At 35.5% G+C, this 27,050-nt stretch overlaps 2 protein-coding genes across 2 annotated transcripts; one reads left to right on the forward strand and one right to left on the reverse strand.

Annotated features, from left to right (window-relative positions):
- Positions 1 to 238: 238 nt before the first annotated feature.
- LOC107775595 (uncharacterized) lies at positions 239 to 4,779 on the forward strand. Its single transcript, XM_016595348.2, has 7 exons — positions 239 to 372; positions 684 to 851; positions 1,656 to 1,721; positions 3,113 to 3,187; positions 3,856 to 3,985; positions 4,083 to 4,205; positions 4,361 to 4,779. The coding sequence occupies exons 2-7, from the start codon at positions 694 to 696 to the stop codon at positions 4,502 to 4,504; spliced, it is 696 nt and encodes a 231-aa protein (XP_016450834.1). The 5' UTR covers positions 239 to 372; positions 684 to 693; the 3' UTR covers positions 4,505 to 4,779.
- A 4,796-nt stretch (positions 4,780 to 9,575) lies between these two features.
- On the reverse strand, positions 9,576 to 25,011 carry LOC107830010 (sucrose synthase 2). Its single transcript, XM_075237889.1, has 15 exons — positions 24,674 to 25,011; positions 24,007 to 24,139; positions 23,087 to 23,238; positions 22,807 to 22,999; positions 22,345 to 22,463; positions 22,021 to 22,237; positions 21,500 to 21,595; positions 21,243 to 21,416; positions 20,635 to 20,751; positions 20,361 to 20,527; positions 12,083 to 12,307; positions 10,641 to 10,962; positions 10,311 to 10,555; positions 10,050 to 10,188; positions 9,576 to 9,886 (listed from the first exon to the last, which is right to left on the reverse strand). Exons 1-15 carry the CDS (start codon positions 24,769 to 24,771, stop codon positions 9,851 to 9,853), a joined length of 2,433 nt encoding a protein of 810 aa, XP_075093990.1. The 5' UTR covers positions 24,772 to 25,011; the 3' UTR covers positions 9,576 to 9,850.
- Positions 25,012 to 27,050: the final 2,039 nt, after the last annotated feature.

Below are 27,050 nucleotides of genomic sequence, written 5' to 3' on the forward strand. Positions count from 1 at the left end.
GTTTCGGAAGTTGAAAATTTTTCTTCATTTTTTTTTTATAAACTGATTAATCTCTATGAACAAATTAAAAGTTTAATTTGTTTTGAATAAATAAATAAATAATACCTATGTCCAAATGGGAACTTAAATTCAGGTAACCCAAATGGGCTTATATTTATCCTAACTAACTGAGTTGGGGTGCTAAAAAGATAAAAACAGAAAATTGTGACTAAACTGTAAAAGATGGAAACTCTGTTAACACACTGCTTCGGAAACTCAGGGTATCATTCGCTACAGCCACTACTCCCTCCTTCCTCTCGCGCTCGCCGGCACCTGCTCTCTGTCGCCGTCCTCCACAGATTCGCCGACTTTCGGACATCGGAAACGAAAAAAGTTAGTTCTCTTAGTCTTACCATCTTTGTTTGTGAATAATGATTTAGTGATTCAATTAATGCTGGGAATATGCGATGGTTTATGACTTGTTGATAAAATCTCGTTTTGATTAACCTTCTTCCCAAAAGAAAACCCTAGTTGGACATTTCTTCTTTTTATTGTAATGCCCTAAGTTCAACATTCAGGTTTCACCTTTTACTGATCTTACTTTGTTTGGCCCTAAGTTCAACATTCAGGTTGCACAGGGAGATTGTAATTACTTTGTTTTCTAAGAATAAATATTCTAAAGAGCTGTGGATTTTGCATTTTAGGGTTTTGAAAATGCTGAGGTGGCGTACGTCTGCGAGTCGATCTATGATATGTAAGCGGTGGTTTTCTTCATCGAACAATGATAAAATTGTGGCTTCTGTGTTGTTCGAGAGATTACCAGTTGTTGTTCCCAAAATCGATCCAACTGTATATGCTTTTCAAGAATTTTCGTAAGTTTTTTCCTTCCTATGTGTGTGTGTGTGTGTGTGTTTCTTAGTCTCATTTTTGTCAATTCAGTTGTTTAGGAAATCGAAATGTTTTATATTTATTGCCTATAAGAGTTAAGCTTATTCGCTTTATGCAATCCAATTTCTATGAGTTATTTTTAGAGCAATAAATTTACTGACTATACGGGTGTACCATCAATCCTAAATCATGTAGATGCTGTAAAGAGAAGTCTTTCAAGTTCGTAAGCTTACAAAACATTTATTAGTGCAGATTTTTCTTCATTTTCCAAAAAATACGACTGTTAATTGAGGACTAAGGGGTAATTTGGTTTATGTACTTTGCAAAATAGTGCTACCAACAACAACAACAACAACAACAAAATCATCCCTCAATTTTATTTTTTTTGAAATGGAACAATCATGCCTCAATTCCAAACTAGTCAAGTCAACCTTATGAATCTTCTAAAACAGTTTTAGCGCTAACCGGAAGCGAAAACATGACCTTAAATAGCTGGAGTATTTCATTCTTGTGATTTGTAAGTGTGAGGAAGTATATCCAAGAAAGAATAGAGCCTCTTTTGTTCAAGCTTTTTTTTATGCCTTCTAATGCTAGGAGATAATATGTACAATAAAGTTGAGAATGATGAGGTCATAGATTGGGTTGATGACTAAGGCAACAGGAGAAAATGAAAAGGCAAAAAGAGCAAAGTTTCTTGGACAAGAATTGGTGAATGACAATGTAGACAATTAAAGCTTAATCAGTGTTTAGTTGCTTGCAGTAATATTTTTATTAAAATGCAATTATAGGTTTCGTTGGAGGCAGCAGTATCGGCGGGAGTATCCAGAAAGTTTTCTGAAGAAATCTGATACCAGGTAGAGACTTAGAGTTTCTGTTGCATTGCCCGACTTACACCTTGTCATTTCTTTTTCCTTGTAAATTATGTACCTTCATTGTGAATATTAAGAACTAATGAATGTTGCTAAGAGTGTGCAAATGTAGAATGAGACAAGTTTAAACATAATAGACAAGTGAATCATTTTAGAAGCTGAATAGAAAGCAGAGAACGTAAAAGTCAAAAAGCTTTCAAGGTTTTATATGCATTCTGTTTTACTCTAGAAATAGAGGTGTATGAGTGAGAGATCTTAGTTTAAATACTAGTTCATGTGCTTCAGAGCTGAATGAATTTTGCTCTGTATAAAGTGATTAACGAAGGCTATGGGCAGAACTGGTTGAGGCTATCCACAACGAAGACAATAATGAAGAGATGAACAGAAAGTTCAAAATTTGGATGCATAATAATTTATACAAGAAAATATTAGTAACTCATTGTTTACTATTGTAAGTAGTGTCTTTCTTTTTCCATAGATTGTTAAGTTCTGGAATTCCAGCGCTAGAGGTATTTTGGTAATTTTCAGAATTCTTGAATTTTGTAAATTTCTGGGAAAATATTATTTTTTGTAAAACTAGTTATAGTTATGATAATCTGAAGTTGTGAGAACAGGCATCATAAATTATCTTATGTGACATCATATAACTCAATCTGTGTAGCCTGTGAAGAACAAGGTTTGGCTTTTATAGTCACTTTAATACAATTTTTGCTTCTTTTAATCAGTCAAATTTTCGGTTGCCTCATCTGTTAATAGATGTGATTTTGAATTAACCTGTCGAAACTGTAGTCATTCTTCAATAATACAAGGCCAAAAAGTTTTGTAGTTGGAGATGCAACTGACTGACCCCCTATCAAATAAATAGGGTACAACATATATGTATTCATCAGTTCCATGCGAAATTGATCAGTTTCTGTAACTCGGAAAATAATCTTTTGTACTGAGCAACACTATTTTAGTGCTGGGCAGTTTACGGTTAAAAAAAATTACTTTTTTTCAGAAAAAGTGCGTGGTGGTAGAAATGGCCTAATTTCATTAATATTTTAATTGATCGGGTTGTAAGAAATTGAGATCTCTTCATGCAACAGTGCACATGTTGGACAGTAAACACTGTCCCCTCTTTTTGTTTTTAGGCATAAGACCTATATGATTTAACTGATTTTTACTCTTTGACTAGTGTAGTATTATTGCCTTTTCTTTTCATGCATTCTTTCTGATTAGTCCTTTGTACACGGTTCTTTGAGCATGCTATCATCCTTTGTACACGGTTCTTTGAGCATGCTATCACATACCGTCCTATCTAGTTTTTGACCTTTCTGCCTAGTGTCAAATGCCACATGGTCAACAGCTACAGTAACATCTATATTTATATGCAGGGGAAAAGGTGATTATCAAATTGATTATAAACCAGCTCCTCGAATCTCAGAGGCTGATAAAACTAATGATCAAAGGTACCGTACCAAGCTTAGACTTATAACTTTGTCAAACATTTTACAAGAATTTGAATATGCACATTGCACTAAGATCTTTTTTCTATTCAAGAGTTGCTTTACCTAAATTCAGCAGATTCACCATTTCCTGACAATAGGTAATTATTGACTTCTAAATTGTTTACCATTACCAAATTTCTGACGTTGAAGTGCCTTAATATTGATTTGAACTCATTGATGTGATATTTACTTGGGATTTGTCTAATTGAACATTAAGTATTTAAAATTAAGAACAGAGAGCTATTGTCCATTGCTTTTTTCCTTTCCTTTTGAATGTGTTCATTAAGTATCTAAAATTAAGAATGGAGAGCTATTGTCCATTGCCTTTTTCCTTCCCGTTTGAATGCATTCCCTCCCCCCCAACCCCCCAACCCCAAACAAAAAAATGCCCCCAGCAACAAAGCTTGCCTCTGTTCATCAACTCATCACTAAGTCAAAATTTGCTAAAAGGTACTAACCCTCTTTTCACGTTGTTTTATTAGTGTAATCAGCTTTAGGCTCCAATATGCAAAACCTTTGCATTTGCCTGAACATGAATAATATGTCCATAGATATTCACAGCATTCATTTCCTTCCCGCTGGCTAGTGTTTCATGTGACTGATTATGAGATTTTGTTGATATTTATAAGATCATTACAGCGAGCACTAGACAGGAGACTCTATCTTCTTGTCCACGGTACCACACATGGCTCTCATAGTGGAATGCCTGTGTGGCATTTTCCAGAAAAAGTTTATGAGTCTGAAGAGACCCTGCGGAAGGTAACTACTACTACTCTAGTATTTATTCAATTTTTTTCTTTAGGGATTTCAGTAATTTGGGGTTAGAAAATGAAATATAAGTTGCAACTATTTGCAGTGTGCTGAGTCTGCCCTAGAATTTGTAATTGGAGATCTTTCACATTCATATTTTGTCGGAAATGCCCCCATGGGCCATATGGTGACAAAACCCACTGAAGATAAGGAAATTCCATCAATTAAGGTATGGGCATTTTAATTATTAAAGTAGTGAAGAAAAGAACAGTCAGAAATTCTTTCAATCCACAAGCAGTCAGGGAGGGAGGGTGGGAAATTCCCTGATAGCTTCTGCAAGTTGTATGTGCTTCTAATATATTTATTTTATATTTATTGTGACAGCGCTTCTTCTTCAAATCCCAAGTTATTGCAATCAACAAATTTGATATTAGGAAGTGTGATGATTTTGTCTGGGTGACAAAAGATGAGTTGTTGGAATACTTTCCTGAGCAAGCTGAATTTCTGAACAAGATGATCATCAGCTGATGTTGGTTTATATTCAAACTTTAGGCTTGGTAGGATACCGGAAATAGTTTTGATTATATACTGATGTGAAAATCCGTTTCTTCCTACCAACGTAATGGGTTTTGACTGCGCGATGATTTTATGTCCTGACAGTAAATCAAGTTTTGTAGAATTTTGGACATAGGATACTAAAATTGAAAAGGCCTTCTGCCTCCGTATTCCCCTTGTTCCTCTTTCTAAGAAGCTATGTTCAGAACTCTGAATTATTCATGCAATTCAGTATGAATTTGCTTGTAGATGCATGATTTCATCTCCTGCCATGAAATAAATTACGTATTTTAGCCTTAACTAGATGTGAGATTTAGTCCAGTTATTTCATAGCTGCACTGAGCATAGAGAATGTTCTGATTAACAAGATGATTATATGAATTTTAACAGTTGCAATATCCTCCCACATTGACACCCACACATTGTATACACGGAAGAGTTACTCTTTCCTCAGCATTTGTCTCTGTTGTCTGCTTTGTGCTGGGCTAGTGAAAGCACTGCCAAGTCTTAAGGTTACAAGGCAAAGAATTGGATTCAGTTAGAATGATTTGAAAGAGGTTCCAAATTCAATTCTTGTGCGAATTACCTATATTTCTGTACTCCGTATTTAGTTCTCATTTGTGTGTTCAATGTTATCATATCTTTCTATGAAATGGTTCAACCAACAGAGCTTATCAAAGTCGGGGGAACAAATCAAGTTACCAGAACAGTTCATTAAAGTTAACTTTAAAAAAAAAAAAAATCTAGTGGGTATTCTCTTTATCGTTGTCTTATTTGAAAGGCTAATAGTCTGTTTGACCAAGTTTCTCGGCATGCCAAAAGTGCTTTTTTTTTTTAAAGTGTTTTTTACCTCAATTTGAGATGTTTGGCCAAGTTTTTTTTTTAAAAAAAAAGTGTTTTTGGTTAGAAGCAGAAGCAGTTTTGACTTTTCTTCTTACCAAAAATATCCTTTGGAAAATATTATATATACCAAAATAACCTTACTTAGTTTAAATTATTAAGTAATATAAAATGACTTTTGGGATGAACTTTCATATTTATTGGATGATTTTTGATATATTTAAATTATCTTGAAAGAATAAAGTACTTATCAATTTTATTTTTATAGTTTACTTAAATAAAATAAAAAACTTAATTATTATCTTTAATAATAAAAATTTATAATTATTTACCTGCTTATATAATATTAACTATTCATCAAATCTCTTCGTGTTCTTATTTGTAATTTGACACATAAAAGCATTTTTTTAAAAACTTGGCCAAACATAAATTATTGTTCAAAAGTGTTTTTCAAATTGATTAGCCAAACACAAACTGTTTTTCTCTAAAAGTATTTTTTTGAAAAATACTTTTGAAAAAAATACTTATCAAAATAAGCTAATTTTTTCAGTTTGGCCAAATAAGCAATAAATACCCCTTAAACTTGGCACCATTTGTAAGTTAAAGTTTACTCGGGAAAAAATGTGTTTCAAACACCTCCGTCCATGAGATCATCTGTGTGAATTTCAATCGCTGCGGATATGTCTAAGATCAAATCAATCGGTGACGCATGTCATTTCCAGAAAAAAGACTACAACTATAATTATATTTTTTCTAAAAGACAAGAAATACATGTAACTCCTTCAATCTTCTCCCCTGTAGTCCCTTCTTTTACGTAACCTTATCCCCCGGTACAATCTTTCTCTTCATTAATCCTTTCCACATCTTAGGGCCCGTTTGGCACTAGGAAATTTTTTACTTTTTCGGAATTAGTGTTTGTCCGTTAAAATTTTAAATTTTACTTGAAGATGAATTTTGAAATTTTTCAGAAATTTGAAAAACTTCAAAAAATTATTTTTTAAAATTTTCATTTCAAATCACTCACAAAAATTTAAAAATAACTCTAAATTATATTTATGTCCAAACACAACTCTAATTTCAAATATCATTTTCACTTAAATTTTATTTTCACTTTTTTCCGGAATTTTACAATTCTTATGTCCAAATGCCCACTTATTCTTTTTCTCCCCTAACCCCTTAGCACCACCCCGCCCCTAACACACACACACACACACAAAAATAATAATAATAATAATTGGTCTTTCATTGCATTGCTAAAATGCTTTTGGCCTTAAAAGATTCTCTGGGAATTTTTTGTCTCCACCAATTTTATCTTCCTCGGATTTTATATAGCCATTTTTGTGTTTCTCTATTTTTATTCAAACAAGAATCTTCTTTCTTCTTTATTAATTTAATCTCTTTATTAAGTAGAAGACTTCGTTACTATTCTTACTAGAAGCCAAACCCCTCTTCATATGATGCCTATTAAAAAAAGGGGTTTACCCTATCTTCATATTTCTTCGTATTGTCGATCGTTTTCTCAGCACTGGGAGTTGTTCTCATAACTTCAGAGCACCAACACGGCTAGGAGTTGGATGAAGGAGGAAAGAAAGAATCTGAAAAAATTAGCGAGAAAGAGAAGGTGAAATATATGACTAAAAGAGAAAACGAAATTGAGAAAATGAACAAGATGGATGAATTTTTTGCATTTCAACTGTAGGTAAATAGGAGCCCTATTGGCTTTCTCTCCTAAAAAAGGAGGCAAGGAGACCCCATCTCCCCTTTCCTCTTTGTTTTGGTTATAGAAGGACTCACCAAAATGTTGGAGAGGGCTAGCAATTACAGTGGATACAAGGTTTTTAGGTGGGAAGGAACTTTGTAGTGCCGTCATAGTATCTCACCTGCTCTTTGTAGATGATACTTTTATCTTCTGCAGCAACGAGAGATCACAAGTTCTGAATCTTAACTTAACGCTGATATTCGAGGCACTCTCTGGACTGCACATTAACATGATAAAAAGTATTATCTACCCGTGAATAATATTCCTAACATCGAGGAGTTGGCCGACATTCTATGTTGCAACATAGGTACCTTGCCTACCACATATCTAGGACTACCATTGGAGGCTAAGTTTAAATCTAATGAAATTTGAAGTGATGTGCTGGAAAAGTTTGAGAAAAGACTTGCAACATGGCATATGCAATACCTCTCCATAGGCGGCAGATTAACCCTTATCAAAAGTGTCCTAGATAGTCTCCCCACCTACCACATGGCATTGTTCTCGATACAGAGAAAATTCTTATGGGAGGGATGCAGCACCACACATAAGTTCTCACTCGTAAAATTGTCTAAAATAATTCGGCCAAGATATCAAGGAGGCTTGGGTGTTGGAGATTTATATTTGCATAGCAGAGCAGTGTTATTGAATTGGTTGTGGAGATATGGGCAAGAGAAACTTGGACTATGGAAGAACATCATTGATGCTAAGTATGGGCAACATAATCACTGGTGTACAAAGAAAATAAACACTCCTTATGACGTTGGCCTATGGAAGAATATCAACAAGCACTGGGATGAGTTCTTTCAAAATATAACTTTCAAGGTTGGGAAAGGAGATCATGTTAAATTCTAGAAAGACAAGTGGCATGGAGATAATGCACTGATGGATATATATCCCAATCTATACCAGATTGCACTCAACAAGGCACTGTTGCTTAGAACAAAGAAAATGGCACATGGTGCCCCCTGTTCAGAAGGAACCTACAAGACTGGGAGATTAGTGACCTACTAACTATGCTCAACTCTTTAGAAGGCCACATCAGTGATGATCAGCAACCAGACAAACTTAGATGGGAACACTCTAAGGGGGGCAAATACACAATCCAAGATAGATGCAAACACTTTTGCTCCCAGCCATAATGGTATGATAGATAACTGGCCTTGGAAACATATCTGGAGAACTAAGGCGCCTGCCAAGGTGAATTGCTTCACCTGGATAGCTATAAAGGGGGTATGTCTCACTCAAGATAACTTAAGCAAGAGGAACATTACGGATGTTACATGTGTCAACAAAATTCAGAGTGTCAATCATCTTTTCCTCCATTGCACAATTGCAAGTGAAATCTGGAATCTCCTCTTCTCTATTTTTGGTCTGAAATGGGTTATGCCTTAGACAATAAAGCAAGCATATGAAAGTTGGTGTTTTTGGAGAGTTGACAAAGTCATCAAAATGATCTGGAAAGTAGTAATTTTTTGGTGTATCTGGAAAAAAAGAAATCATAGGTGTTTTGATGGCATCTCAACTCCAACCTACTCCCTCAAGAATATTTGCTTAGTTAATCTATTTAGCTGGATTTATCTTTCCCCTGTAACTAGTGCAGATCACCTTGTGAATTTCATTAACTCCCTGTTCTTAGTATAGATTTTTGTACTGGAACTAGTTATCTACCTTTTTATACTTCTTTATGCCTATTAATGAATCACCCTTACTTCAAAAAAAAAAAAATGAAGAAAACAGCCTAACTTGTGATTCACGCTCTCATGTGCATGTGCATGTGCATGTGCAAAACATTTCTACGAAGTAAAAATGTCTAATTGGTCACTAGCAAAGTTTGTATGTTTAACTTACAAATAGTGTCACATTTATCCTATTTGAAATGTTATCTTGGCGCAACTTTCAAAGCTTCACCAAAACCTTGTTCACTGTGGGGTCGCTTGGTTTAAAAAGAATTTATGCAAGGATTAATAATATAAAAATTGTAATAATGAATCAACATGGTAATTGTATTACAAAGACCGTAATATGAGAAGTATTTACTATTAGATGTTTGGTATATTATTTAAATTATTATACACTATATTTTAAATTTTTTTAACAAAATAAATATTTATCGTTACATGAAGAGTTAGTTTTGGCATTTAATTGTATTAAAAATCAGCGTACGTATAAAATAATACATAAATTTTCATGTAACTTAGACATGCATTAGTTATGCCTAAAAAAAAAGTTGAAACTAAACGTTGTATCTCTTTTTTGGTACTTTATCCATATTATGCGAAAACTAATAAAATAAATCTTGAACAACAATAATCATAAAACAAAAAAAAAATATACCAAAAGAAACACAAACATTTAACGTGATTAATTAACTTACGTCCACATGTGAAGAGGATAAAATTATGACAGCCTTTAATCGTCTAAGTACGCCAATCCTCTAGGAGCAACTTAAGTAACAGCATGTAGTATTTCATATTAATATTTCTCTTTAACCAAAAAAAACCACTAACAGTGAACATTGGTTTAAGAACTACAACAGGAACCTGGGAGTTCAAGTAGAATGGGGCGGTAAATTGCTTTTACAATAACATCACATTTATTGACAATGGCACAATGAGTAATGTGTAAGATTTATGTCTGCATTTTGATGGAGTTCACAACTGCTGCTACTCTCTATCCACGTACGCTATTATGATTATTTTCGCATCCTACTGCTTGCACCATCACTTGTCATCAATTGCCAGAGGAACAGATTTTGCCTGTAAACAGAGTAAGCCAAATCAATTCTCTTGAAAACTCCTTAGCTCAGGATATGTCCATAGCATTTTCGACAGCCGCAATCACGGACATGTTTATGCTTAATACGTATTTAAACCACATATATAGTTGATTGTAACTGAAAATGAGCAAAAAGGCACTCACCAACTCGCGGAATTTGAGAATGTAGAACATCTCAAGGTATCGTCTAGTTTCGCGCCTCTCAAGTTTTGAAACAAGCTTCCAGAAACCATATACACCAGACAAAGTCATCAGCCTCTCGGAGTAAATTTTCCACGTATACCTAACAATTATTTAACACAAGAACTTGAGCGATGTTCAAAAAGAGATGTTACTGTTATTTTTCATTCAAATAATATCAAGGGAACAATCTTTAATCTTCTATATATGTACACAACTACAAACCTCTCAAGAATCCTTCGGAGACCAGATGCAGATATTTTTTCCCAGTGAGTAGGATCTTGTTTGCAGCGTTGAAAGAATTCTGCCATGAGTTCAGCAGCTTTATCGGGATGATAAGGATCAATATGGAACCCAGATACACCGTGTTCAATGATCTCGTTCGGACCACCATGGCAAGTTGCAAATGTTGGAAGACCACAAGTCATAGCTTCAACCACCGTGAGTCCAAATGCTTCATAAAATGCAGGCTAAAACAAACATATTTGTCACAATAACAACCTTTCTTTCGGTGCAAAAAAAGGAATGTGGACAAATACAATACAAACAGCGTACCTGAACAAATATACCTCTCTTGTCAGCTATATAGCGATAGAGCTCACCATTACGTGCCCGGTTTGTTTGGGCTGCTATCCATCTGAATTGCCCATCCAATTTATGCTCCTTAATAAGAGCATGCATCTTCTCAATTTCTGCTATTTCTTCTCTATCACTGGATTTCTTTACATCGTTGTATCCAGCTACAACAACAAGGTTAGCCAATTCCCTCAATGTGGCATTTTTAGCATAGCACTCAACTAGTCCCGTAATGTTCTTAACATGGTCTAGCCTTGCCATTGAAAAAATTATGGGTTTTGATTTATCATTCAGATTACCTCTGTAAGCAAAGATATGACATCAGTCTCAGCCAACTTACGGATCACAATAAAATGACCAATCAGAAGAAAAGTACAATAGTCCATTCGCTATAATATGTCCGATATTTGTTCTTTGACAAAACCATTAAAATGATTAAGGTTTTTACAGTCATCTATAACTAACTACGCGATCAAGTGTTGACCACCAGAAGCAGGTTCAAGTACTAAGACATATTGTTTATTGCCTTATTTGGATCTTAGGAATGAGAAACTAGGGTCAATCAATCTTTATAAATGTATATAGTTATGGCAATGGCATTTAATTTGGAATACTAACAACTTACCACTTGTCAAAAAATAAAACCATCTAAAAAGGAACTTAAAAAATTAAAATAGAAAGGAAACAGAAAAGAAATAATTAGGGACATATATAAACACTTCTCAAGGTAGAGTTTACCCGGTAGTGGATCCAACTTTATCGGTTCGAGTTCAGGATTCTACTACAACTCATTTTGATTTACTGGGTTCAAAATCAATTATTTACTTATTTAGTGATTTTTTTAATGCATATACAGGGTCTGCAACAAAGCTGAACCCATACGTTGATTTCTACATCCGCCCCTAAGGTTACCTACTAGTCTATCTTCTCAGATTCTACTCCTTATCCTCAAACGAACTTTAGAAGAAACGTAAAGAAAGATGTTCCATATGCATTTGATTGGATCAATTGTTAACCAAACCAAGACAGTGAATACAGACAGTTTTTGCATTTTATCAGAAGGAGCTTGGAAGTTAAGTTTAAAGTCACGTAAAAAAAATTACAATAAGGAGAAAAAGATTCTTATAGCTTCTCCAAGATATCAAACAATAATAGTAGTTACTTGAGGGTCTCAGAAAGTGTTGGGAGCGATAAGTGGCGACTTCTCAAGATTAAGGGATTCTAGTGCCATCTATCCCTGGTTCTCTCATAATAAAGTATCCAGGACTTTTTGAACAATATCACTGGGAATTTATTTGTAGAAAATCATATCAGACCCTCCTTTTCTAATGTAGGAAATCTCTGGGTTGTCAGTTTATATTCATGCAAATAAGTATGTCATCTATTCCAAATTAAAATAAGTACAAATGGATGTCACTTACATATGCTCTTCATTCTGCGCAGGATCAAATAACAACTTCTCAATCGAGCCATGCAAAGACGTTAGTCTTTTTTCCTTGTCAGAATATGGGAAGTAAATTGTCATGTCAGCTCCAGGAGACACTATATTGAATTTGGGATCGAAAACATCAATGCCATGAACGACGCGATATAGTCCTGGGAGGGTGAATGCAGTATGGCTCTCGTACTGACCAACAGTATTCTTCCTGAAACAAGTGGCTATCAATTTGCATGCAAGCAATCTAATGTCTTATTCGAATAATAAAAGTGTAAGTAACAACAGAATAGAACTCAGAAAGACAATATTGGTCGTGTAACAAGGAATTTGCACTGAAGAAAAGATTGTAGCTAGGCCAAATTGTATTAAGTATAGGGTTAAGTACTGTGTTAATCACAAACAAAAATAAATCTGTCCCATCACATTTTAGTCAGTAAGTGCATGTTTTGTGGATCATCAATCGACCAGTTAATATTTGTCAACCATGCAATTCTAGTACCCTATTCATGAATCATGACACGAGTTACAATGCTATCAAATACATAGGGAATTACACACTGAGGTCATTTTGACAGGGGAAAAATAAATTTGATTGATCATCAAATAGGATACATGTTTGCCATGTCGCACCAATATCAATCATATGGGATACATGTTTGCAATGTTGCAGAGATATGGTGAGCATTATTTATTTTTTTACAGTGGAAATTTCTTTGATGCAGCTCAAGTTAGAAAAGGGAGAGTGAAATCAAGGACCAAAGTATAGGCATGAATAGGAACACTGGGTATCCAGGTCAAGAAGCAAAGGGGTACCATCATACATTAGTATTCCTCACTCTCTTCTCCTCTTAACTATACGTAAAACTCCAGTGGACATGGAAACAAAACATTTAGGTCTAGTCACATCAATGTCACATCCATATGGCATAATATACATGTGGTTACAAGCCAAATTTCTATATATGTATTTTACAAGTCTCATCAATCCATGGAGAATGTTACGTTTGTCTGTGTTTTTTCACTTGTTCAAGCAGCTTTCAGTATTTACGAGGCGAATAACATTACACAATCCAGATTTACTTCTAATTTATGAAGCAACTTATAGAAATACTTGTAAGTTAATTAATTTTGACAATGAAAAACAAGGCAGGATACAATGCTTTAAAATTATAAGCACTGCATCTACTTATCCAAAATCTTGGGCAATGCTCAAATGTATGCCAAAAGGGTTGAAAACATGAACGTTTTCAATAACATTGGTCGCTCATTTAGCAAAACGTCTACTGATTTTAAGCATCCAACGATTTTTGATCACCTACCCTTGTTTTTTATATTGAGTTTCAGCCATGTAAACATGATCGGAACAGGAAGAAAAGCTCAACTTATAGAAATAGAAAAATAAATTGCAAATTGCCACACACACATTAAATATGTTGGGATTTTAAGCTTGTGTAGCTTAAAGAGGGTGAATGAGAAATGGAGGAAAATGAAATATTTGATTTTCCCTTGGCAAAGGGACATTGTCCCATATCGGAGGAAGAAAAGACTTTTGATGGGTATATATATAATTGCTCTTCTTCTAGCTCTTAAAGAGTTAAGAAGAAGGCAAGCCTCGCGCCGTCGTCGTCGTCGCTCGCTCGGCTTTGGCTTTTTGATAGATTGATTGATTAATCTTTTTGGACAAAATTTCTTTCAATTAATTAATTAAATAATTAACGAAAAAATTCAATACGGAATAACCCATGACCCGCGACCCGGTTCGGTCAGGCCCGTTTTCTTTCCCGGATTATTTTAAATACATTTTTCCCGCAATATTTCAAACAACCCTTTTCCAACAGCCATGGCTGTTTCTGAAAGGTTGCAAACCTTTTCAGAAACAATGTCAGCAACTCTATAAATAGAGTTTGAATCCCAGAATCTTTCCTTACGAAATTTTCTGAGCTTCTTCTTCTTCTGCAACAAAAATTCCAGTGTGTTTTACAGCCTTCGAGTGGCTCGCTGTTCACCGGCGTTTTGGTACCAACACTCTGGTGCGTTAAATCGTTCTATCCTGGGAGGATATATTCCAGCACCTCGGGTACTTCAGGGGAATAATTTCATTAAGGACACACTGTGTATTCAGTGGGCTCGATTTATTCCTATACTGTTTTTCCAGAATTTATTTCGTTAAACAAGTATTACTAACTTTCTGTTTTTTTTTTCCAGAAAGTTTAATTGTTTATTACAGCAATACAAAATTATAACATTCTTAAGGAAATTAATTTATTATATTCTGTATTTTGTTTGTGGAGATTAAAACCTGTATTGTTTTCTACTCCTTCTGAATTTGAAGATATAAAAAACTAAGAGTATTGAAATTCATAAAACGATTTGAAGAACATAAAAACTTCATCGTTTTTCTATGAAACAGTATATAAAAACTTCGGTTTTATTTATTATACATACTGTTTTTGTTAATAACAGTATTGTTTACTGTTCTTATTTTGCCATTAATTGAACTCTTCTGTTGTTTACAGTGAGAAATGGCAATTGATAACGGAAATTCTTCTGCGACTATTGCGGCAACGACGATAGCCTCGTCAAGCCAGACTGTTGTTCCACCGGCAGAGAAACCGGGGAAATTTTCCGGAGCCAACTTCAAAGGATGGCAGCAAAGGGTGTTCTTCTGGCTTTACCACACTTGGTATGCATAAATTCACTAGTGAAGAACCTCCGGTGCCTGCTGCGGACATGCCGGACAAGCCGGACAACGAGAAATTCATGATTGTTGAGGCGTGGAAGCAGGCAGATTTTCTTTGCAAAGGCTATATCTTAAGCGCTTTAGAGGATGACTTGTACAATGTGTACAGTGCGATGAATACTTCAAAAGAATTATGGGACGCACTTGAGAAGAAGTACACGACTGTCGTGGTTGCCAAATTTCTAGACTATAAAATGATAGACAGTAAAATTGTTGGAACCCAAATTCAGGAGTTTCAACATATTTTTCATGACCTTATTGCTGAAGGTATGGTCGTGAATGAAGCATTTCAAGTGGCTGCAATGATTGAAAAATTGCCTCCTTCGTGGAGAGATTTCAAGAACTATCTTAAGCACAAGCGCAAAGAAATGAAGTTGGAAGATCTTGTGATCCGTCTCAAGATTGAGGAAGACAACAAAACAGCCGAGAAGAAATCTCGTGGAAATTCAACGATCATGGGAGCTAATATCGTTGAGGAGACTGCTCCAAAAAGTAAGAAGAGAAAGAGGTCTTCTGAACAGACTAAGGAGCAGAACACAAAGAAATTCAAGGGCAGCTACTACAATTGTGGAAAAACCGGTCACAAAGCCCCTGATTGTCGTCTCCCGAAAAAGTATAAGAAGAAGGGACAGGCCAACATAGTGGAAAAAAATGATGACATTGATGATTTATGTGCAATGCTTTCGGAATGCAACCTAGTTGGAAATCCGAAGGAGTGGTGGATTGACTCTAGAGCCACTCGACATGTTTGTGTTGTCAAGGAAGCATTTACGACTTACTCTACTGCTGGTCCCGAAGAAGAGCTTTCCATGGGAAATACAGCAACAGCCAAGATTGAAGGTTATGGGAAGAAATTCCTGAATATGACTTCCGGCAAGGTGTAAACGCGCAACAACGTTCTTCATGTTCCTACTATTAGGAAGAATTTAGTTTCTACTTCTTTGCTTGTTAAGAATGGATTCAAATGTGTATTTGTTTCTGATAAAGTTGTTGTAAGCAAAAATGAAATGTATGTTGGAAAGGGCTACCTCACATAGGGCCTCTTCAAACTAAATGTAATGGTTGTTGACAGTATGAATAAAATTATAGCTTCTTCTTATTTATTGGAGTCAAATGATTTATGGCATATTCGTTTAGGACATGTCAATTACAAGACCTTGCGGAAGTTAATTAATTTAGAAGTGTTGCCTAAATTCAACAACAACAACAACAACAACAACAACCCAGTATAATCCCACTAGTGGGGTCTGGGATGGTAGTGTGTACGCAGACCTTACCCCTACCCTGGGGTAGAGAGGATTTTTCCAAATGACCCTCGGCATCCTTGCCTAAATTCGAGTGTAATAAATCAAAATGTCAAATATGTGTTGAGTCTAAGTTTGTAAAACATCCTTATAAGTCTATTGAAAGGAATTCAAATCCTTTAGACTTAATTCATACTGACATTTGTGATATGAAGTCGACACCATCTCGAGGTGGGAAAAAGTATTTTATTACTTTTATTGACGACTGCACTCGATATTGTTATGTTTATTTGCTTAATAGTAAGGATGAAGCAATTGAAGCATTTAAGCAATACAAGAATGAAGTGGAGAATCAATTGAATAAAAAGATCAAAATGATTAGAAGTGATAGGGGTGGAGAATATGAATTTCCATTTGCAGAAATATGTTCGGAATATGGAATTATCCATCAAACTACTGCACCTTACACACCTCAATCCAATGGAATTGCGGAAAGGAAAAATCGGACATTAAAGGAAATGATGAATTCTTTATTAATAAGTTCCGAACTACCGCATAGTTTGTGGGGCGAAGCTATTCTTACAGCTAACCGAATACTCAACAGAGTACCCCACAGCAAAACGCAATCTATTCCATATGAAAAATGGAAAGGAAGAAAACCCAACTTGAAATATTTCAAAGTGTGGGGGTGTCTAGCAAAGGTACAAGTTCCTTTACCTAAAAGGGTTAAAATCGGACCAAAAACTGTTGATTGCGTTTTCATTGGATATGCTACAAACAGTAAAGCATGTCGGTTTTTGGTTCATAAATCCGATAATCCCAAAATTCACGTTAATACGGTAATGGAATCAGATAATGCTGAATTCTTTGAAAGCATCTATCCGTATAAAACTGAATGTGAGTCGTTAAGTGAAAGACCTAAACGACATCGGAAAGAACCAAAGGAAAATACTCCAAGTATAGAAGATCCAAGGCGTAGCAAACGTCAAAGAACATCTACTTCCTTTGGACCACATTTTGTGACATTCTTGCTTGAAAATGAGCCTCAAACTTTTAAAGCAGCTATGTCATCTTCTGATTCAGCGTTTTGGAAAGAGGCAGTCAATAGTGAGATTCAATCAATTTCGGATAACCATACATGGGAATTGGTAGATCTTCCTCCGAAAAATAAGCCTTTAGGTTCGAAATGGATCTTTAAACGGAAAGTGAAAGTTGATGGCACTATTGACAAATATAAGGCAAGACTTGTTGTCAAAGGTTATAGACAAAAGGAAGGCCTTGATTACTTTGACACTTACTCGCCAGTAACGAGGATAACATCTATTAGGGTGTTAGTGGCACTAGCGGCCGTGTATGGTCTTGAAATCCATCAAATGGATGTTAAAACAGCTTTCTTAAATGGAGAATTATAGGAAGAGATTTACATGGAACAACCTAAGGGTTTTGTGGTAACTGGTAAAGAAAAGAAAGTGTGCAAACTTGTTAAGTCACTTTATAGACTTAAACAAGCACCCAAACAATGGCATGCCAAATTTGACCAAACAATGTTGGCAAGTGGGTTTAAAATCAACGAGTGCGACAAATGTGTTTACATTAAAAACACTCCAGGTCATGAAGTCATTGTTTGTTTATATGTTGATGACATGTTGATAATGAGCAAAAACATGGCAGATATAAATGCTACTAAGCGCATGTTGGCTAGCAAATTCGATATGAAAGACTTAGGAGTTGCTGATGTGATCTTAGGAATCATAATTCACAAGACTCCACAAGGTCTAGCATTATCACGGTCTAACTACATTGAAAAGGTACTTGACAAGTTCAAGTATTTGGATTTCAAAATTGCCAAGACTCCAATTGACGCGAGTTATGCACTTCAAAAGAATGAAGGTGAAAGTGACTCACAACTGGATTATGCAAGAGTATTGGGAAGTTTGATGTATATCATGAATTGTACATGACCAGATATAGCATGTGCTATTAGTAAACTGAGTCGGTTTACAAGTAATCCCAATCACATACATTGGATGGCAATGAAACGAGTTTTGGGGTATCTCAAACATACCCAAAATTACGCTTTGCATTATAACAAATATCCCTCCGTGATCGAGGGATATAGTGATGCAAATTGGATCACTGGATCATTTGAAGTCAAATCCACGAGTTGATATGTTTTCACAATTGGGGGTGGAGCAGTGTCTTGGAAATCATCCAAACAAACGTGTATCGCCCGTTCTACAATGGAATCTGAATTCATAGCTTTAGATAAGGCCGGTGAAGAAGCTGAATGGCTCCGGAATTTCTTGGAAGATATTCCATTTTGGTCCAAACCTTTGGCACCTATTTGTATACATTGTGATAGTCGAGCGGCAATAGGCAGGGCAGGGAGCGTTATGTATAACGAAAAATCTCGTCATATACGACGGAGACACAATACCGTTAGACAACTACTCTCTGGTGGTGTTATCACAATTGACTACATAAAGTCAAGAGATAACGTGTCGGATCCACTTACAAAAGGCCTATCTAGAGAGGCAGTTGAAAGATCATCAAAGGGAATGGGGTTAAGGTCTAGGACAAGTCATCATGACGGTAACTCTACCTAGCAAACTGGAGATCCCACGAGCTAGGTTCAAAGATATCAAACAAAGTTATGAATGACGGTTCAACATTGTCAAATAACTCAACTCATTCTCGTGATGAAGACAATGTTCAGAAATCGAGGTAAAGCATTAAGGCTTTTTGATGAGTCAACAAAGCTTAAAGGTTTTTTAATGATTTGCTAAGTCTGGCAAGATATGACCAGATAGTGTGTCTACAGGATTACACGTTTAGAAATCACCTATGTGAGTGTGAAGTGTAAGTTGCTTCAAGGGGAATGAAGGTAAAGGCCCATTCTCTAAGCACTCATGAAACCAGGCGGTGTTCATGGCTGAAACGAACACAACCGTGAGAACCATAGATGGTTAAGGATTGATTGTGTGACTTATGTTGTCTAGGTATACAACAAAGCTCGACGGTTCAAAGATATCAAATCTACCGATTGACCGAGTATATCCGATATAAGTTCACTACGGAAAGTTCAAAGGGAAACCTACTTATCCAGATGCAATTAATTCTTGCATGTAAAACACACACGCGTCCGTGCATTCCTTTATTTTATAGCCATTCCCCATTCATGTGGGGGATTATTGGGATTTTAAGCTTGTGTAGCTTAAAGAGGGTGAATGAGAAATAGAGGAAAAATGAAATATTTGAGTTTCCCTCGGCAAAGGGACATTGTCCCATATCGGAGGAAGAAAAGGCTTTTGATGGGTATATATATAATTGCTCTTCTTCTAGCTCTTAAAGAGTTAAGAAGAAGGCAAGCCTCGCGCCATCGTCGTCGCTCGCTCGGCTCGGCTTCGGCTTCGGTCAAAGATCGATCGATTGATTGATTAATCTTTTTGGACAAAATTTCTTTCAATTATTTAATTAATTAATTAAATAATTAACAAAAAAATTCAATACGGAATAACCCATGACCCGCGACCCGGTTCGGTCAGGCCCGTTTTCTTTCCCGGATTATTTTAAATACATTTTTCCCGCAATATTTCAAACAACCCTTTTCCATCAGCCATGGCTGTTTCTGAAAAGTTGCAAACCTTTTCAGAAACAATGCCAGCAACTCTATAAATAGAGTTTGAATCCCAGAATCTTTCCTTACGAAATTTTCTGAGCTTCTTCTTCTTCTGCAACAAAAATTCCAGTGTGTTTTACAACCTTCGAATAGCTCGTTGTTCACCGGCGTTTTGGTACCAACACTCTGGTGCGTTAAATCGTTCTATCCTGGGAGGATATATTCCAGCACCTCGGGTACTTGAGGGAAATAATTTCCTTAAGGACACACTGTGTATTCAGTGGGCTCGATTTATTCCTATACTGCTTTTCCAGAATTTATTTCGTTAAACAAGTATTACTAACTTTCTGTTTTGTTTTTCCAGAAAGTTTAATTGTTTATTACAGCAATACAGAATTATAACAAAATATAGTTGCAGTATCATGCTACTGGATAGATATCGAACCAAGCTCGAAAAATTATTTCTCTGACTACAAGCTCAATAACAAAAAATCGTTTCTCCGATTACGAAATAAAATTATAGAGCTTCTACGGATTTGATAAGGTTACCAATCAGAGTTCCTCAACTGATGACATCGTATACTGAATTGAAATTCGGATTGAATAGACTACCAGGGAAAAAGTATCAGATTTAAACGACCAGATTAAGATGACTTACGTTCCTGCAATCTCTTGATAAGTACTGGTGATAATAAAATCTGAATTATTCATTGCCAGTAGATCAGCAGTAAACTGACATGAAAAATGATATTTCTCCTCGAACTTTTTCCAGTAGATGTCAGAATCAGGATACTTTGTTTTTTCCAAGGCATGAGCAATGGTACACTGGAAAAACAATTAAAAAGAAATGAAGGCAAAGCATAAAATTTCTATTGCAGATATATCACCTCAAGACTTTGTGCTAGCAAGATAAAGAATCATGTCTTTCCTACCTGTGTGACACCCATTTTATATGCCAAAAGGGAGGCAACTAAATTTCCATCACTGTAGTTGCCAATAATTAGATCTGGCTTTCCCTGGAGCTCAGCAGTCATTTCACTTGCCACATCCTGGTCAAGAAGACATTTACAAACATTAAATTGGCAAAGTGTTGGTAGTAGAGAGGTCGGGAGAAATGATGAAACGGCAAGTATCTCTTCTTCCAATATATATAAGCAGAAAAACATAAGAATTGCTTTATCCAGAATGACAAACCAACAACTATAAATCAGGACGAAAAAGTATATCAGCATGTCGGCAAACACAATAGTTGGCTACAAGTTCTCCCAATTTGCATAGTTGGCCAAATTACTTTCAACCTAAACAACTTGAGCATAGGAATAAGGTACATGAATGACTGATGTTTCCACTAGTCATAAACTTTTAATATCATTTTTCTTGGAGGCAGCTTTCAAACTAGCACAAATCCTTTCTTGTCCCGTTGCTATTGCAAGCACTTGCAAGGGACTAGTTAACATCACTCAATTAAGCATACTGGCAGAAGCATCAGCAACAAAAGGCGATTTCCAAAATGGCGATTTCCAAGGGACAAAGAGGTTACCTCGGTGAACTTCTCCAGGTAAGGCCATACATCAAACCTAGATATCCATTTATGAAGGATTCCCTTCTCTGTCCTAAAAGGGACACGTAAAATATGCGAGTATTCAGTTCCACTAATCCTCTCCAACCTCTGGTTGCACGTGGTTCCTTTAGCGTCAGGTATCAGCCGTGTGACCTTTAGTAATCAGAGTAAGCAAATTGATGTCAACTGCAATGCCACAAACCAAATAAGAGCTTGCATAATATATATGTACTCACAACGAGGATTCTAGGCTTGAAGTTAAGTCCTTGTTGCTTTATTCTAAGAAGCATTTCGGCCTCCAAGGCACGCACTTGATCCAGTATGTAGACAACCTGCAAAGCAACCAAAAGGAGAATAACATCAAGGAAAACCACGGATACTTCAGTAACATTAACAGTGATTAGCATTGCCAAAAATTAATGTAACTGTGTTTTCTAACACAGCTCTAGCTTCCGGCAACTATGTGAGCTATGTTAATTGTAACACAACAGCAGAATGCCTGACCAAGCCTACTGCAAGAACGGACAGAGTACTGGTCCCTTGTTACCCTTACGTCTCAAGTTAAACTGGAACATCTAGAGATGATTCAGCAGTATAATTTCCAGGAAGAGGGAAAAACCCAAAGGTAATGTTTGGAATTTCTAAAGAACCACAAGTTTTACAAGTCTTCATTTCTTTCCGTACCCAGTCAAATAGGTTCACATAGATTGGAACGGAGGGAGTACATAATACAAGACCTCATTCTCCTTGTTATTACCTGGCCACCAGTGTCGGGCAAACCCAAGACATTTGCTTGGCCAAAATATCCATGAGGGGATAATATGACGACATTGAACACCATAGGTAGTCTACCAAGAAATGTCTCCAAGGTTGATGGATCAGGAGCCTGAAGAATGTCAGAAAGCAGATGCATCGTCTCCAAAACACGTCTGGCAGTATCACCCCAACCTCTCTCAAAGCCCATTTCTTGCAATCTGCATGCACATTGTTCCATAACAATGTTTCAACTCCTATAGATTTCCCTTTTCTTGAGCAATTACATGCGCTTGAAAGAAAACAAAACAAATGTGTACAAACTCACGCGTATTCAAACTCATTATAGGATGTATCTAGTGATAGCTTGGAGAGATAATCCTCTGCTTTAGAAAGAGCAGACTCCAGCCTGGAGATTCGCTGTATACGATCATTCAACATCAAGACCTGCATAGATAAACAATCCATCTTACAAATAGAAGTAGTAATACTTCTTAAACATTTTCAAGTGAGACAATATTATTCCGAAAGGTCAGCTATTACAACTATGTATCCATTAAGTGGTTGTGAGAAAGTTCAGGGTACCCTTCAACCAAAATATCATCTGTTATGTAAACTAAACTATTATCCATCAAAAGGGAAAGATAAAAGGTAAAGCAGATAGTTTGTTGATGATGAAATTCGAACTAGAAGTATTTTACATTTCTTATAATGGTTGCGCTTGTTGAAAGATTTTGGTAGACAATAGGGACAAACATTTTACAAAGGAAAAACTGATTTTGGTACTTACATTTCCTTTATGACTGTGTCCTCTAAGGAAATCAAGTAAGGGGTCCAGAGAGTCTTTGCTGCGGAACATAATTGAGGACAGATGACGATTGAGGAATTGGACTCCATTGCCAATGGATGACGAGCGTGTTGGACGAGGAACTGATGCATTAAATGGCTCAAAATCCAGCTCAAGCACAAAGTGATTATTACCCCTGGCATACATTAAAAACCAACAAATTTGTTAATTATTCAACTTTTGTAATTTTTTATGTTTCGTATTGAGATAAGAAAGAACTTACTCTCCATCCACAAGTTCTTCCTTGAAATGAAGATATTCAGGAACAGTCAATTGTTCAACACTCAAATCATATACATTAACACGAACATACTCCCAAACACCTGGCCTTGGACGAACTGCTATGGCAACAAATGGTGGCAGCACAATGGCTTCCTATATTGACAACAGAGCGCAAGCATTAATAGAATCCAAAGTACTTGTTAGCAAAATGAACAAGAAATTCAGTCAGAGACAAGTAAATCTCAGATTCCTATCTTTCAGGAGTAAAACAACTGCGTAACCCGTTAAAGATTGAAACATCAAAAGCTGCTCTGATATAATCAACTTATTCAAACATTAAAACGAGTTCTAGCTCATTAAGCAGTATTAGCCATATGAAAGAAGTGGATGCATGGAGAGTGGAGACAGAAGCGGAAACAGCCTGGTTTATTGGGATCCATTTAGCCCAATATTCTTGACACAAAGCTTAAACTTAGATGTGAACATTTACAAAAATTTCAACAAATATTAGATTTTTGAACCCATAATTTCAAAAGTGAAATGGATTCAACGGTAAGAATTTAAAGGTTGAAACCATCAAGTTCGCCTCTGCGGGTATGATCAGAAGATCCAGAAAGTGGGACCAAAATAACAGTCTATATGCACGTTGATTACTTAAAGAGAAAACGAACACCATGTTTTACATCTTATATCTTCATTTCAGACAGGTTCTTAAGATGCTCCGTTCATACATTGTAAATCCGGTTTCATTGATAAACAAAGGAATTTAAGAGCATGTCCAGTTTAAAATAAAAATAAAAAAACAGTCTGGATAAGGCGACAAACAGAGAAAAGTTGCATTTCATCATCGTCAAATTTCTGAAGGACATCAAAATAAACATATCCAGTATCATCTTTATTGCCCTGGATTAGTTAATATACCTGAGTAGCTTTCAAGACTTCACTAAAGGGACCATCTTTGAGCTTCTCACAAGCAGTGTCATCACATACAGCGTTGTTGAATTCATCGATCAAGTGGTGAGGTTGCAATATCCCCTTCCCCTGCGCCACGTATCTAAAAAATATACAGACATATATCAATCACTAAAACTGGAAAAACAAAAAGAAAAGCTGCTGGAACTTTCTCTAATATATTATTATTATTATTATTATTATTGAACTACATAAATCACCAAATCAATCGATCAACTAAAACTAGTTGGGGTCAAGCTTTACCAACTTATTTTTGCCAAGCTAACATGGTAGGAATTGAACTCAGACAACAACAACAACAAACAAAGAAAAAAAAACTGAATTGCGACAAGTGGGGTTTATGGTGGGTAACGTGTACACAAATCTTACGAGAAAATCATTCAAAATAAACCAAAATTAAGCTATATATTTTTGGCCATCCACATGTTGATGTTGACACATAATATAATTAAGTACATATTAAAATTTAAAAGTGTTTCTCAAATTTACCACAACAGAAATCATGCACTGAAAGCAAGATATCAAGAAGAAAACAGTTAAATTTATCAGTTAATCTATCAGTAAAGACAAAAAAATTAAAGAAAATAACAAGTATATATGTAGAGTTTAATTATACCTAGAGAGGAGAGCAACTAGCTGATTACGGTGAGCAGAGAGAGTATCCTCAACTCTCTCCCTCATGCTAGGTACTCTTGTGAACTTTGGATTCACCATTTCTTTTCTGGAACAAATTAATTATTAGAAATTTAAAGATGATGATATTGATATATGAGAAATGGGTACAATTATAGAAGAAAGAAAAGCTCATAGAGAAAAAGGTGGCGGTTTACTGCGTATTCTGGTTTTCAAGAATAAGCGAGTCAGAAGCCTATATTACATGGGACCCATACAGCCCATGGTAATGTTATACTCGTGTAAGAACATGATTGTTTGTTCGCAGGTTTGCTTAGGACAAATGTTTGAATCAAATTCGAGACTCCTCCTTAATCCTTATCCAACAGAAAACTAATCTACGTTTCTTCCATTATTGTTCCAGACCAGATGTAATATGTCGGCTTAGCAATTAGTTTAGCACACCCATGATAACTTAAATAAAAAAATTTTGTACTTCCAACTTATCTAAACAGTATTAATACTGTTTATTTTCACAATAGAATAATGTACAAATCCTATAACATCATTGTATTGTAAGTTCAGTTTTATTTTCTTGCGCTCGTTATTGTAACGAGTAATGAATGCCTGATATATATTCTTTATAAAAATTATTATTTATTATTAAATGATTTGCTAAGATATTATTATATTATGTGAATTTGTACTTATTATTATGCAAATCATTTCTTAAGAGTTTAATTTGATTTATATATTCTACACTAGATGATGATAAAAAAATATATAATTTGGATAGTTTAGTGAAGTTGGATTTTGAAAATTGCAATTGTCTTATGCGAATTGATATAATTACAACAATATAAGTACTAGTAATAAATTCAAAGTAATTGGTTTAAAATGTTGAATCCCACCCTTGCCATTTGACTTCCAGTTGTTTCACTACCCTTCTCTACTGTCCAACTAATATCTTTGCTTTTTCGTGGTTTGAATCAATTCATTGCTCGGATGATGCTGTCGTGCTCACAGCTCACATGCTAGCAAGCGATTGCTCCTTTGAAATGTGACATGTGTCCATTAGCAAAACTTTAGGGAAATGGGTAAATAATACTCACAACAACAACAACCAGAGGCCGTTTCCAATAGACCATCGGCATCCTTCCCTCCAAGAACTTCCCACCTTACTCTTGGGGTGAATCGAACTCACAGCCTCTTGGTTGGAAGTGGGTAAATAATCCTGTATATGTTAATGTTGTGCTAAGCACTGCCAAATGTCGATATCCAATAAAGTAGGGGTCAAATTAGACGCGTAGCAGCCATTCATGGTTTATCCTTATTTCTTTTCCCTTTTTAATTTTGGATTAATTTGTGCATTACGTATAGCCGCTTCTTGATTAATTTACTCAATTACTCGCTATTCAGTTAATTCCGTCCAGAGAAAAGCTCTAAATTTAACGCTCTATTATAAAAAATATCTCAATTTTATTATCCGTTATACTTCTGGATCATTCGTATCTTAACATTAGTAAATCCTCATTTATTTATTCTTGACCTCAATGCAGTTCCAGAATATACTAGCTGGATTTGATATGTCAAAATGTTTTCGAAGAAGGTTCAAATTTTCCCCTCTAGCGACTTTTAGCTAACGTTTGGTCATAGATTTTCAAATTTATTCTAAAAAATCTGATTTGGGTGAAGTTTGGTTTGAAGATGAAAATGTGTTTGGACATCAGTTTTCAAAACATAATTCCCAAATTTATTTTGGAAAAACATGAAATATGACTTATACCCACAAGTTCTAAAAACTATCACAAATACTCAATAGTACCATTATCAATAACATTCATTATATTATCGCAAACCATAATCCTGAACATAAATAAATTTGATACAAAATTATCATTTTTATAATGAATTACATGATACACTATCAGGTGACCGAGAAGAATAAGCAACATTGTTACAAAATAATAAATGGTGGGCTCTTTTATAAAATACAAAAGTTTGGGGCAATTTTTAAAAAATATAATAGTGATATTTTGGCCCAAAATCAGCTATTGAGCTAATAGTTTGCGGGTATTTTTGCCGATTTTTGAGTTAATCATGACCACGATTTTTGTCGTCTATAACTTCTCCACTACTCATCAATTATACTCTTTACTTTCACTATTTTCATCAATTATACTCTTTACTTTCACTATTTTCACAACTCTTTCCTCTTCTCTGAATTATCTTAAAACTTTTGTTACCCCCCAATTTTTTGTACGTGAAAGTACATCGTAAGTCAATTGATGTAAGCTTGAAAATGAGATCCTCTTTGAAAGTATATAAAGTGATTTAATGATGTTACGTCCCATTTTCGCAAGCCTTTAAGAGTTATCATT

Source organism: Nicotiana tabacum, chromosome 19, assembly GCF_000715075.1.
Source record: "Nicotiana tabacum cultivar K326 chromosome 19, ASM71507v2, whole genome shotgun sequence".
In the NCBI taxonomy this organism is placed as follows: Eukaryota; Viridiplantae; Streptophyta; class Magnoliopsida; order Solanales; family Solanaceae; genus Nicotiana; species Nicotiana tabacum.

What these genes read in the sequence shown, in the direction of transcription:
- LOC107775595 (XM_016595348.2), top strand. Translation starts at nt 694, where the DNA reads ATGCTGAGGTGGCGTACGTCTGCGAGTCGATCTATGATATGTAAGCGG. An exon ending in CTGAAGAGACCCTGCGGAAG is followed by an intron (nt 3,986 to 4,082) that starts GTAACTACTACT and finishes AACTATTTGCAG; the next exon opens with TGTGCTGAGTCTGCCCTAGA. An exon ending in AGGAAATTCCATCAATTAAG is followed by an intron (nt 4,206 to 4,360) that starts GTATGGGCATTT and finishes TTATTGTGACAG; the next exon opens with CGCTTCTTCTTCAAATCCCA.
- LOC107830010 (XM_075237889.1), bottom strand. Translation starts at nt 24,771, where the DNA reads ATGGTGAATCCAAAGTTCACAAGAGTACCTAGCATGAGGGAGAGAGTT. An exon ending in CTAGTTGCTCTCCTCTCTAG is followed by an intron (nt 24,140 to 24,673) that starts GTATAATTAAAC and finishes TATATTTTTTAG; the next exon opens with ATACGTGGCGCAGGGGAAGG. An exon ending in TATAATGAGTTTGAATACGC is followed by an intron (nt 22,238 to 22,344) that starts GTGAGTTTGTAC and finishes ATGTGCATGCAG; the next exon opens with ATTGCAAGAAATGGGCTTTG.